Source organism: Nerophis ophidion, linkage group LG01, assembly GCF_033978795.1.
Source record: "Nerophis ophidion isolate RoL-2023_Sa linkage group LG01, RoL_Noph_v1.0, whole genome shotgun sequence".
NCBI lineage: Eukaryota > Metazoa > Chordata > Actinopteri > Syngnathiformes > Syngnathidae > Nerophis > Nerophis ophidion.
This window is the reverse complement of record NC_084611.1, coordinates 84,184,116-84,198,824: the sequence shown is the minus strand read 5'-3', so window position 1 is coordinate 84,198,824 and position 14,709 is coordinate 84,184,116. Positions and strand designations below refer to the sequence as shown.

At 40.7% G+C, this 14,709-nt stretch overlaps 1 protein-coding gene across 2 annotated transcripts in view; it reads right to left on the bottom strand.

Moving 5' to 3' along the window:
* Positions 1–14,709, bottom strand: part of LOC133560862 (noelin-2-like) — a 77,100-nt gene that overhangs the window by 24,042 nt on the left and 38,349 nt on the right. The window contains exons 6-10 of one of the 2 annotated variants that reach the window (XR_009808535.1): positions 11,239–11,415; positions 9,046–9,219; positions 6,202–6,727; positions 6,032–6,114; positions 2,114–2,187 (exon numbers count right to left, since the gene is read on the bottom strand). Coding sequence is in view for 1 of the 2 variants with exons in the window: in XM_061913873.1 (XP_061769857.1) it covers positions 6,407–6,727; positions 9,046–9,219; positions 11,239–11,415 (672 nt within the window). In the remaining variant the exon portion in view is untranslated. Of the gene's footprint in view, positions 1–2,113; positions 2,188–6,031; positions 6,115–6,136; positions 6,728–9,045; positions 9,220–11,238; positions 11,416–14,709 lie in introns of those variants that run through there. The other variant, XM_061913873.1, reaches the window with a different exon arrangement.

Below are 14,709 nucleotides of genomic sequence, written 5' to 3'. Positions count from 1 at the left end.
GGTACTTGAACTCCTCCACTTGGGGCAGGGTCTCCTCCCCAAACCCGGAGATGGCATTCCACCCTTTTCCGGGCGAGAACCATGGACTCGGACTTGGAGGTGCTAATTCTCATTCCGGTCGCTTCACACTCGGCTGCGAACCGATCCAGCGAGAGCTGAAGATCCCGGTCAGATGAAGCCATCAGGACCACATCATCTGCAAAAAGCAGAGACCTAATCCTGCGGTTACCAAACCGGAACCCCTCAACGCAAGCTATATTTCTAACAAAAAAAAATCATTCTTTCTTCTAGATTTTCCATAAAAAAAATTTTTTAAGAAATTCAACAGACTTTGAAATACGATTTAAATTTGATTCTACAGATTTTCTAGATTTGCCAGAATGTTTTTTATTTTTATTTTGACAACCAAACAATTAAACAAGGTGACTCGGTAAAGAATCTGGATATCTTCGATCCAACTCTCTCCTTTGAGCCACACATTAAAAGCGTTACTAAAACGGCCTTCTTTCATCTCCGTAATATCACTAAAATTCGCTCCATTTTGTCCACTAAAGACGCTGAGATCATTATCCATGCGTTTGTTACGTCTCGTCTCGATTACTGTAACGTATTATTTTCGGGTCTCCCCATGTCTAGCATTAAAAGATTACAGTTGGTACAAAATGCGGCTGCTAGACTTTTGACAAGAACAAGAAAGTTTGATCACATTACGCCTGTACTGGCTCACCTGCACTGGCTTCCTGTGCACTTAAGATGTGACTTTAAGGTTTTACTACTTACGTATAAAATACTACACGGTCTAGCTCCATCCTATCTTGCCGATTGTATTGTACCATATGTCCCGGCAAGAAATCTGCGTTCAAAGTCAAAGGACTCCGGCTTATTAGTGATTCCCAGAGCCCAAAAAAAGTCTGCGGGCTATAGAGCGTTTTCATTTCGGCCTCCAGTACTCTGGAATGCCCTCCCGGTAACAGTTCGAGATGCTACCTCAGTAGAAGCATTTAAGCCTCACCTTAAAACTCATTGTATACTCTAGCCTTTAAATAGACTCCCTTTTTAGACCAGTTGATCTGCCGTTTCTTTTCTTTTTCTCCTATGTCCCACTCTCCCTTGTGGAGGGGGTACGGTCCGATGGCCATGGATGACGTACTGGCTGTCCAGAGTCGGGACCCAGGATGGACCACTTGCCTGTGTATCGGCTGGGGACATTCCTGCGCTGCTGACCCGCCTCCGCTTGGGATGGTTTCCTGCTGGCTCCGCTGTGGACGGGACTCTCGCTGCTGTGTTGGATCCGCTTTGGACTGGACTCTCGCGGCTGTGTTGGATCCATTATGGATTGAACTTTCATAGTATCATGTTAGATCCGCTCGACATCCATTGCTTTCCTCCTCTCCAAGGTTCTCATAGTCATCATTGTCACCGACGTCCCACTGAGTCTGAGTTTTCCTTGCCCTTATGTGGGCCTACCGAGGATGTCGTAGTGGTTTGTGTTGTGGTTTGTGCAGCCCTTTGAGACACTAGTGATTTAGGGCTATATAAGTAAACATTGATTGATTGAATTTTAATCATAATAAGTTTGAAGAAATATTTCCGCCCACACTGGTTTAAATGTAACTTAGATATTGGGTTTCACTATGTAAAAGCGCTTTGAGTCACTAGAGAAAAGCGCTATATAAATATAATTCACTTTACTAATTCACATTTAAAAAAAAATCAAGAGTAAGATTACTGATTCAGTGTTCATATTTGAGTGGGTGTAGTGGAAAATTTGGTCAAAAAGGTTAAGAATCCTTTATCTAGGCTTTGTGGGTAGAAGAATCAGTCCTGTTCCGTCATGTTGATAAGCAGTCCGAGATGCCAACGACAATATTTCTGGAGATAGACGGCAAGATAAAGGTGGAGACGATGCCAAATAAAGAAAGGAGCGATCTGGAGATTAGTCAGCGAGAGTGTTTGCAGTGGTAACGTTGGGAAGGAAATCCAACCCCGTGACAGGAAGCGTTCGGCGTGTGCCAGCTTGTTATTATGCAACACGTCTCCGAGGGACACCATCCTTAGAAAAACACCCAAAAGCAAAAGGTCGCTTCGAGTTTGAGGCCACGCTGTCACTTACGTACGCCATGTTTGCTCCACGTTTAAGCAGCAGCGTTGATTCATCAACACCGCTTTGGGCTTCTTTGTGTTTCACTGTAAAACACAAACAAGTCGGCTCAAGGCCAGAACGAAATAGAGAAGAGTGAGTGAGAAAAGAAGCCAAGGTGACGAATGCCTGCGATCTGATTGGCTGACATGTGAGGAAGTAAACAGCTTGTACCTTTACTGCCTTGAGTGTCAATATAGCGGGCTAATATCCGATTAAAGCGAGGAATTGATCTCAATAACGACAACATTAACACTCGTCAGGCTTATTGGTGCTTCGATCAATAAGCACCAGCAAACACGTCGTTAAACAAATAAAGCTGGCAAGTAGAATCCGGAAAAAGCCGCTGTTAAGACTTCTGAATGCAAAATCGACAAAGAAAGAACTCTGTTTACAATGTGCAAACAAATCCAACAAATGCTAAAGTTGGCTTGTTTAAAATATGCGGCTATTATAACCAGTATTCGGAATATTACTTTTAAAGGGTAATTCATCATAGTTACTTTACCAAAAACGTATTTCAAGGGAATTATCCATCCATCCATTTTCTACCGCTTATTCCCTTTGGGGTCGCGGGGGGTGCTGGTGCCTATCTCAGCTACAATATGGCGGAAGGCGGTGTACACCCTGGACAAGTCGCCACCTCATCGCATTCAAGGGAATTACTCTTTAATAAATGTCATTCATTACTAGGGAAAGTAATTAACGCGTTATTTAAAAAAAAAAAAAAAACTTTAAATAACATGCTAACATTTTTGCGCCGTACACCTCAGACTCATAAAACGTGGTACTTCACACATGCTAACTGTTAGCATCATAAAGTTAACTTGCTAACATTTGTGTTCTAAGTTTTTTAGCCAATATATGCAGCCGAAACGTTTTAGACTCATATACCATTGTACTTAACACATGCTAACGGTTAGCATCATAATTTTAGCATGCTAATATTTGTTTTAAAATTATTATTTTTTTGTGCCAATTTTGCACCCGTACACCTCAGACTCATAAAACGTGGTACTTGACACATGCTAACTGTTAGCATCATAAAGTTAGCTTGATAACATTAGTGTTCTAAGTATTTTAGCCAATATTTGCAGCCGAAACGCTTTAGACTCACTAACGGTTAGCATCATAATGTTAGCATGCTAATATTTGTGTTCAATTTTTTTTTTTGCCAATTTAGCAGCCGTACACCTGAGACTCATAAAACGTGGTACTTGACACATGCTAACTGTTAGGATCATAAAGTTAGCTTGCTAACATTAGTGTTCTAAGATTTTTCAGCCAATATTTGCAGCAGAAAGGCTTTAGACTCATATACCATTGTACTTAACACATTCTAACAGTTAGCATCATAATGTTAGCATGCTAATATTTGAGTTAAATTTTTTTTTTTTTTTGCCAATTTGGCAGCCGTACACCTCAGACTCATAAAACGTGGTACTTGACACATGCTAACTGTTAGCATCATAAAGTTAGCTTGCTAACATTAGTGTTCTAAGTTTTTTTAGCCAATATTTGCAGCAGAAAGGCTTTGGACTCATATACCATTGTACTTAACACATTCTAACAGTTAGCATCATAATGTAAACATGCTAATATTTGACTGAGTCATACACGCTGGTACTTGAGAAATGCTAACTGTTAGCATACGAACCTTTTTAACCAATTTTACATGCATACCTTTTATATTTATATGTTTTGTAGCTGAGATAGGCGCCAGCGCCCCCCGCAACCCCGAAAGGGAATAAGCGGTAGGAAATGGATGGATGGATGGATGGACTTGGAACTTGTCGCTTTCTAACTGTTAGCCATACTTGCCAACCTTCACGATTTGCCCGGGAGACTCCCGAATTTCAGGGCCCCTCCTGAAAATCTACAATGAGTGTTACAATTTAGTGGTCAATTGTACGGAATATGTACTGAACTGTGCAATCTTCTAATAAAAGTTTCAATCAATCAATCAATCAATCAATCAATCAATCTCCCGGGGCAACCATTCTCCCAAATTTCTCCCGATTTCCACCCAGACAACAATATTGAGGGCGTGCCTCAAGGGCACTGCCTTTAACGTCCTCCACAACCTGTTGTCACGTCTGCTTTTCATTCACACAAACAGCGTGCCGGCCCAATCACAAAATATGTGAAGCTTTTACAGTATCACAGTATCATGTTAGACCCGCTCGACATCCATTGCTTTCGGTCCCCTAGAGGGGGGGGGTTGCCCACATCTGAGGTCCTCTCCAAGGTTTCTCATAGTCAGCATTGTCACTGGCGTCCCACTGAATGTGAATTCTCCCTGCCCACTGGGTGTGAGTTTTCCTTGCCCTTTTGTGGGTTCTTCCGAGGATGTTGTAGTCGTAATGATTTGTGCAGTCCTTTGAGACATTTGTGATTTGGGGCTATATAAATAAACATTGATTGATTGATTGACATAAGTGAATGCAAGGCATACTTGGTCAACAGCCATACAGGTCACACTGAGGGTGGCCATATAAACAACTTTAACATTGTTACAAATATGCGCCACACTGTGAACCCACACCAAACAAGAATGACAAACACATTTTGGGAGAACATCCGCACCGTAACACAATATAAACACAACAGAACAAATAACCAGAATCTTTTGCACAATCAGACGTTTTATATAAAGCCATTAAGGAATGGAACTACCTCACAACAAACTTGAAAAGTCTAACAGATTACTCTTCATTTACAATTGAAGTTAAAAAGTGGCTTTGGAGCAATCAAAGCTGCTCACACGGTCACTAAGGTGGGCACTATGTTTGACACATCAACTTAATGTGTATTATATTTATTCACAAAAGCATTTTTGTTGTAAATTGTGAGGTGTGACTGTTAAAATCATGGTTGTTTTTACAAATGATGACAGATGTAAACAAGAGCATGTATTGTCTTTGTGTGATGATGTAAATGAGGTGTGGTTGTGATGTATATTAAGTATGTGTCCATAAAAGGGCAATTTATGAGTTTTTTTTATTTGATTAAATGCTATGGTATGATTTTATTGTCATAATTTTATTGCATGATTTTTGTATCCCTTTAATTTAGGTAGCCGGGGACTGCAGATGGAAAGGTTTCTCATAGTCAGCATTGTCACTGGCGTCCCACTGGATGTGAATTCTCCCTGCCCACTGGGTGTGAGTTTTCCTTGCCCTTTTGTGGGTTCTTCCGAGGATGTCGTAATGGTTTGTACAGTCCTTTGAGACATTTGTGATTTAGGGCTATATAAATAAACATTGATTGATTGATTGAAATTAGCTATTTTGCTATAATCTGGTAAAGAACATATCTGTCTTTGAGCTTAATGTTCCTGCGCATTGTCCCTTCAAATAAAATACTAAACTAAAAAGAACCCCTTGCAGCACTAACTCTTTCTGTGATGGTACAATATACACCCCCTTTACCACCAAACCGCACGCCCCCACCACCTCAAACACCCCCTCCCCCCATCTCCCGAATTTGGAGGTCTCAAGATTGGCAAGTATGCTGTAAGCATTTAAGTTTAGCTTGCACCTTCAAGTGGTTTTCGTATTTCAGCATTCACACGCAATTTCTCTCAAAATTATGTATTCTAGTTTATTGTCTAACGTTTTTATTTTGCCTTTAAAACGCACCAAAAACAGACAAACTGCAAGCTGCAAATGGTCCACGGGCCACACTTTGGACACCCCTGATGATTGCAAATTTTAGCCTGTCACAAAAATCAGCTCAGGCTTAAATAGATGCTAATTTTGAATGCTAACAATTAGCAATCTAGCTCGCTAAAGTTAGAGGGCACGTACGGCAAACAGTTATTCCAGGTAACCTGTAGCTATGATCTGTTGACTCACATCGCACGGATGCTAATGCTAACGCTAATGTTACCTGGATGTGAGTCTTTTATTCTCTTACAACGGGCGGACATTTTCCTCAGCCTGACTGGGGCCTTGTGAGCGAGGCCAACGTCTCTGAAAAAGAAGAAGAGAGTCATGGAGTTTAGTGGAGTTTATTGAAAGAAAACAACCATGCTGACTGAACACGATCACATGACAAACCCGAAGTTTAAAAGGCGCTCGGCCGCTTTGCTGTCGCTCAACGCTCAGACACGAGTGGGGGAGGGGGGGGATTAAATATAATATGGATGTTCTCATGGCGTCCTCGTGGCGGCGGCGCTCTGCGGTGACTCTTCAGAGCAGCGCGTTGGCGCGCTGAGCCGCCACCCGGCGGGCAGACGGTGCTGCGGTTGAAGCGAGAGGCGGCCTAGCCGTCGGTGCGTATGACGTGGAATAGCGTGACGTTGTACAGCACCTGGTGTCCGTTGTTCCAGGTGTAGAGCGCCCTCTCGCGGGGGTTGTAGTCCATCATGCTGATGTGCGAGTAGAGGTTGTGGAAGGGAACGTCCGTGTACTCGTACGTGGACGTGTTGGTGTTGTAGGCGAAGTGCACCTTGGCGCCCGCCAGGTGGGAGTTGGTGACGTAGAGGACGCCGCAGATCATGAAGGCCTCGCCCGCGCTGCGCTTGGGGAAGCCCGTGTCCCAGCTGCGCAGGACGTCCAGCGAGCGGGGGTCCAAGCGACTCACCTGCAGGGCCGAAAAGACATCACGACATATAGCATAGTAACTGACACTTTTTTTTAACCATTTTATAGCCACATTTTTCCTTTATTTTAATTATTACATTTGAGTAAAACCAGGGTTCAACCTCTATTTCAAACTATTGTCATTAATGACGTCACGCGTGATGTTGGCAAATTTAATTAACCGAATTTTTTGGACTATAAGTTGCAGTTTTTTTCATAGTTTGGCCGGGGGTGCGACTTATGTGTGAAATTATTAACACATTACCGTAAAATATCAAAGAATATTATTTATCTCATTCACTTAAGAGACAAGACATATAAGATTTCATGGGATTTATGGATTAGGAGTGACAGATTGTTTGGTAAACGTATAGCATGTTCTATATGTTATAGTTATTTGAATGACTCTTACCATAATATGTTAGGTTAACATAGCAGGCACCTTCTCAGTTGGTTATTTATGCCTCATATAACGTACACTTATTCAGCCTGTTGTTCATTATTCTTTATTTATTTCAAATTGCCTTTCAAATGTCTATTCTTGGTGTTGGGTTTTATCAAATAAATTTACCCAAAAAATGCGACTTATACTCCAGTGTGACTTATATATGTTTTTTTCCTTCTTTATTATGCATTTTCGGCAGGTGCGACATATACTCCGGAGCGACTTATACTCCGAAAAATACGGTAATATTAAAAAACGTTTTTTCTTTGCATTGTTTTCAAACAGAATCAGTTTTTAGATTTAAAGCTTTAAACAACATTTATATTATTATTGTTATTATGATTGACACTCTTTCTTTTATCAATATTATGATTTTCCTTTTTTCCATATTGTATTTGCATGTATTCTCAATTGCTTTGTACCATTCTATCTTAACTGGGTTGGAGTTGCTCTATGTCATGGGTGTCAAGCTCTGGCCCGCGGGCAAAATTTGGCCCGCCGTGTAATTTCACTTGGCTCTTGAGGCAATATCAAATTAACATTAGAGCTGGCCCGCCGCTGTAACACCGCATTCACCGCTAATACTCTTACTTGCCAACCCTCCCGATTTTCCCAGGAGACTCCCGAAGTTCAGTGTCCCTTCTGAATTTCATCCCGGGCAACAATATTGGGGGTGGGCCTTAAAGGCACTGCCTTTGGCGTTCTCCACAACCTGTCGCCACGTTTGCTTTTCTTCCATACAAACAGCGTGCCGGCCCAGTCACATAATATATACGGCTTATACACACACACAAGTGAATGCAAGGCATACATGGTCAACAGCCATACAGGTCACACTGAGGGTGGCCATATAAACAACTTTAACACTGTTACAAATATGCGCCACACTGTGAACCCACACCAAACAAGAATGACACATTTTGGGAGACCACCCGCACTGTAACACAACATAAACACAACAGAACAAATACCCACAACCCCTTGCAGCACTAACTCTTCCGGGACGCTACAATATACACCCCCCGCTATCACCCAACCCCGTCCACCTCAACCCCGCCGCCGAAAAGAGGCATTCCATTTTTATTTAAATTTTATTTGATATACCATTGATATTTTTTAATTATTATTATTATTTGAAACTCGATTTTGCATGTCACTATAAATGTATATACTGTAAGCCTTGCTTGTTCAAGATTCAATGCAAAACTTGTTAGGGTCCCTATTAAAAGGTTAATTTGTTTAAAACCGCTGCTTTGTTCGGTTTTAAATTTTGGCCCACTACGTATTTGAGTTTGACACCCCTGCTCTATGTTCTTTCATTAGATTGATTAACATTGTAGGATTTTTGTAAATAATAATAAAAAATATTTTTTTTAGACCAACACTATACAGATAAGTTGTATGTTAAGTTAAAGTACCAATGATTGTCTCACACACACTAGGTGTGGCGAAATTATTTTCTGCATTCGACCCATCAACCTTGACCACCTCCTGGGAGGTAAGGGGAGCAGTGAGCAGCAGCGGTGGCCGCACCCTGGAATCATTTTTGGCGATTTAACCCCCAAATCCAACCCTTGATGCTGAGGCCAAGCAGGGAAGTAATGGGTCCCATTTTTATAGTTTTTGGTATGACTCGGCCGGGGTTTGAACTCACAACCTACCGATCTCAGGGCGGACACTCTAACCACTAGGCCACTGAGTCAGCAGACGAGAGGACCTTTTGTAACCTGAAAAGGTTTTTATTATCATTTATAAAACAAATATATATTTAAAAAATTGTGTTGGATTGATCTCCCCAAGAATCGGAATCGAATCGTGAGGTGCAAAAAGATTCCCATCTATAACGTTTATAGCTAATAATGTGTGAGTCTTACCACGATGTTCCCAGCGTTGGGGATGGAGGTGTAGACGGCCCACAGGCCCGTCTCGTCGGCCATGAGGTCAATGTCAGAGGAGCCCCCCCAGCTGTAGGGGAAGGTGTTGTTGTAGCCCGCGCCGCTCAGGCTGCGCTGGAGCATCACGCTGCGCGAGCGGAAGTGGTATTGGACCTGGAACACAACGAAAACGCATTGGAATTAATTTACAGTATTTATGAAGGCGTGCAAAAACTTGCAGGGTTAACCCTGGTCATGCATTTTGCTTTGTCTTCCAAATCAGGAGACGAAAGCGAGAAGAGAAGAAGATGAATAATATAAAGTCGACCTCTGCTAGATGTAGGGGTTATGTTCCAAGACCCCACGTGAATACAAAAAAGCTGTGAATAATGGACGCACCCATGAAAATGTAGGTTTTTTGCTACTGTAAACCAGCAGTGTCCAACATGTGGCCCGGGGGCCATTTACATATTTTTTTTTTCATTGGCCTGCAACACATTCCGAAGACAAAATATAATATAAACATTACTTTGAAAAACTACAACATGCAATTTCGGAAGACATGGCGTGTCAATGCTGAAGTGTGCACGCCGCTGATATGTGCAAGTGCTAACGTTAGCATTCTAGCAGTTAGAATCTGTCAAGTACCATGTTATATGACTCTGAGGTGTTCGGCTGTAAAATTGGCTAAAAAAGTTAGCATTCTAATGTTAGAATGGCAACATTAGCATACAAACAGTTCGCATTATGCCAGGTGCCAAGTTATATGACTCTAATGTGTTTGACTTTAAAATTGGCTAAGTTAACACGCGAGAATGCTAACTTTAGCATGTTTCAAGAATGCAGCTGAGATAGGTTACAGCACCCTCTGCGACCCCATGAGGGACAAGCGGTAGGAAATGGATGGATGGATGGATGGAAGTAATAGTTCAACGGGAGTTCAGTTGTAATTTGTAACTTGTTCAAAAAGTTAGCACTGTAATGTTACCATGCTTGTATGTTAATGCATGGGTCAAATGCCAAGTTAAGAGTACAATGCGTTGGCTAAAAAAGTTAGCATGCTCACAGTTAGCATGTGTCAAGTACCATGTTATATGACTCTTAGGTGTTGGGCTTTAAAATAGGTTCAAAATGTTAGCATTCTAACATTAGAATCCTAACTGTACGCACTAATGGTACGAAAGCTCCATGTAGTGGTACGCCAAAGAATCACTTAATCAAATATTCAAAGTGTCATAAGGGGGGGTAACAGCTTGCTGCGGGGTACTTCTCTCAGGAAAGCACACGGACTACTTGGGACATGGTGTGCAGGTATAAACATAATTCAATTTTAACTCGAAAAAAAGTACAAACAAAAGGCGCTCACAGAGGAGGTACAAAAACTTGGCTATGAAACAAAACTAACACGAACGTAAACTATGAACATAAAACAAACAACACTTACTGTGGCTTGAAAAGAGCAGCATGCACTTTGGCATGAAAATTTAGCTAAACAGACCATGAAAAGAACACATTGACGCCAGGGCGACTGACTGGCAAAGACGAGCTTAAATACTGCCTCTGAATAGTGCAGAGACAGGTGGACACAATGAGTAACCATGGCGACAAAACAAGGGAGTGAGAAAAAAAAGCAGGAACTTAAAGAGTCCAAAGGTCAACAGAACATAGCCAAACAAGACATGATCAAAAAGACATGACACAAACACAGTGTTACTGTTCAAACTGTGTGCAATGTAACAGTGGCCAAAATATTAGAAATACTTCTGCTTTGTTTAGACCTACTGCACAACTGTATCTAATGTTGGTCATTATGGTGGTATTTGGAGAAAAATTAATATATAATAAATATATATATCCATTCGTACATACATATCTATATGTATACATATATAAATATGTATATATACACATATAAATATATACATACATATATATATATATATATATATATATACATATGTATATATATATATATTTATATGTGTATGTGAGTCTAGACTAATATGAATGCCGCAATATGGAGTGTGTGTGTGACTGCAGAGGTAAAAAAACAGGGTGAGGTCATCTCTTCGAGCAGAACGAGGGTCAAAGCTAGTGATTTGTAAGGCGTTCTATTCTGCCAAAAGTTGGGAAAATATTCCTCTAACACGAATAATAGTTAATGTCAATTCAATGGGAAATATTGCAGCCTACCAGGATGTTGCTCTGGTGCTTGTTGTAGTACAGCGAGCCGTTGTAAACCACATGACCGGTCCCGGCCCAGGGGTGTGGCAGCAGGTGCTGCACAAAGTTCTGGCCCTTGGTGAAGTCGGCCATGGTTCTGAACTCCTGCACGCGCCTGCCCTTGTAGTAGCCGTCCATGGACCACACCTGATGCAAACAACATCCAATAGAACCAATGAGGATGAGGAAGCAATAAAAGGACGCTCTCTTCTACCAACATCAATGTGCAGTGTCAGCACATCCCCACTGAGGCATATAGAGAAAAGAGGTGACAGATTGCAGCACTTCTTTCGGAACACAGAAACATGTTTTGTGCTTCGCAAAATCCAAAATACCAACTGATTGCTCTCCTCTTTAAACTGCGTATCTCTTTCTTCTCCTAAATAGGACTCCATCATCTCCAATTTTTCAATGGCGCCACTCTCACATTCGACTACGTGCTCATGAAAGTTAGCGCAACACAAATCAAGTTGAAACTTGCGACCTTGTATCCGGACACATTGGCAAAAAAAAAGCATATTCTTAACAATGTCCAAATAGGCTTGAAGGAAGAACTGCACTTTTCGGGAGTGAATTTCACCTGTCAATCAAACCCCTCATTTTAGACAACCACACGTTTTTCTTTTTTTTTATGCATTCTAAGTCGTACATACGTTAAGTATGAGGTGGCTAACATTGCAGTTAATATGAGTATTCTATTGCACCCATAAAGCCCTCTTAAAAACATCCCAAAATCGCCAACAATATTTAAGTTATATATCAGTGATATTGTTACTATAAGTCAGGCCTGGGCAATTATTTTGACTCGGGGGGCCAAATTTAGAGAAAAAAATGTGTCTGGGGGCCGGTATATCTATTTTAAGGAAAACTAATACAAAACCTCACAATAATGTCTGATTGAATGCTAAAACGGTTATGACAGAAAACAGAATGGAATTAAAAATTTTTTTTTACTGAATGAGACACCCAGAAAGTACATGAAAATAAAGAATTTGGGATTTACAATATTAACTATGAGGGATAAAACACTGAATATTGACAACATAACAACGTCACACCCCCCTTTCGATTGACATAGCTTACAATCAAGCTAAACGCAACAAAAATGCAACAAACACAGCGAAATTTGAACCCGAAGGATAAAAAAAATCCCCACCTACAATCTGATATATCACTAAGCTTTAGAACTTTGTTGTAAAAATCTCCTTCCGCGTCTGTCCCTGACACCCACATTTCAGGCTGGCCGCTACGGAAACACTCTGTGGAAACGCTCCCCACCCACACTGCTTGGTGCCTCGTCTGAGCGGCTGTGACTTAGATCAGTGGTTCTCAACCTTTTTTCAGTGATACACCCACTGTGAACATTTTTTTTAATTCAAGTACCCCCTAATCCATGGGTCGGGAACATTTTTTGGCTGAGAGACCCATGAAAGCCAAATATTTTAAAATGTATTTCCGTAAGAGCCATATAACATTATTAACACTGAATACAACTGTCAGGTTCAAACACTGATGACATCTATTAAACAGACAAGAAGGAAGGAATTAAACAGACACAGGAATACATTTAGCTCAATGAGGAGAGAAACCCGTAGACCTGTACACTTGTACAATTCTACGCCTCCTCGTTCATTTGGACTTTCCCAGATTCCAACAACTAAATGTGTGCATCGCCTATTCTTTTTAATGACATTGTTATTCTGAAGTTAGCTATACTTTTGACCATTAATGCGAATTCTTGAACAGGTGCGTTAGAAACGGATAGATGGATTAAAATGCATGAGAATGTTTTATATTTTGAAGAATATTTTTAACACTGTGATTACCAGCGGAATTATTAAATACTTATCCTGGTAAGCAACGTCAGCTAAGATTTATCTGAGAGCCAGGTGCGGTCATAAAAGAGCCACATCTGTTTCGAGAGCCATTGGTTTCCTACCCCTGCCCTAATCAGAGCAAAAACATTTTTGGTTGAAAAAAAGAGATAAAGCAGTAAAATACAGCACTATGTCATCAGTTTCTGATTTATTAAATTGTATAACAGTGCAAAATATTGCTCATTTGTAGAGGTCTTGTTTTTTTTTTTTTAAACTAAAAACTTGTTGAAAAATAAACAAGTGATTCAATTATAAATAAAGATTTCTACATATAGAAGTAATCATCAACTTAAAGTGCCCTCTTTGGGGATTGTAATAGAGATCCATCTGGATTCATGAACTTAATTCTAAGCATTTCTTCACAAAAAAAGAAATCTTTAACATCAATATTAATTAAAAAATCTAGCTCTCAACACTGAATATTGCATTTCTTTTCACGGTTTATGAACTTACATTCATATTTTGTTGAAGTATTATTCAATACATATATTTATAAAGGATTTTTGCATTGCTGCTATTTTTAGAATATTTAAACAAAATCTCACGTACCCCTTGGCATACCTTCAAGTACCCCCAGGGGTACGCGTACCCCCATTTGATCTGTTGAATCGCTTAAGCCGCTGAAATCCGAGTCTGAATCCGAGCTAATGTCGCTATATCTTGCGGTGCTATCCGTATTGGCATCACTGGATGACGTCACAGGAAAATGGACGATGGCTTCACAGATAGCGAAAATCAGGCACTTTAAAGCTTTTTTTAGGGATATTCCGGGATGGGTAAAAAAATAAATAAAAAAAAAAGCCACTGGGAACTGATTTTTATTGGTTTTATCCCTTCTGAAATTGTGATAATGTTCCCCTTTAAAGAGTGTATACACAACCATGAATTGATTAACGTGGACCCCGACTAAAACAAGTTGAAAAACTTATTGGGGCGTTACCATTTAATGGTCAATTGTACGGAATATGTACTGAACTGTGCAATCTACTAATATAAGTATCAATCAATCAATCAACATTGATGGAGGTTTTTGGGAGTTTTTAAGAGCGCTTTATGGGCACTATAGAGCAAATACCATTACCTCCATTCATAGCTGACTTTTGCTAGCGTTTATTTACCATGCATTCCCGAGCTCGGCCACCGCTGCTGCTCACTGCTCCCCTCACCTCCCACGGGGTTATCAAGAGTGATGGGTCAAATGCAGAGAATAATTTCGCCACACCTAGTGTGTGTGTGACAATCATGGGTGCTTTAACTTTGAAATTACAGAGAGTGAATGATAGGGAAAATTCCAATAAAGAGCAGTTCCCCTTTAACATTGTTTGGTGTGAAAAAAAATGCTTAATAATCGTTTTGAGTCATTGTCATGCTAAAAAATTGGTAGCTGCAACCGGGAAAGACTTGGAATAAGTGGGAATATTCTGGATGTTGCTGCTGTGCATTGCTCCTTCACCTCTCCAGGGAGGCGCTCCAACAAGCAACAGGCGCAGGGTCACCATGGTGATATAAATCACACCTTGAAACTGGGAGACAGTTGCCTTGACAACTGCCTTAACATGCGCCC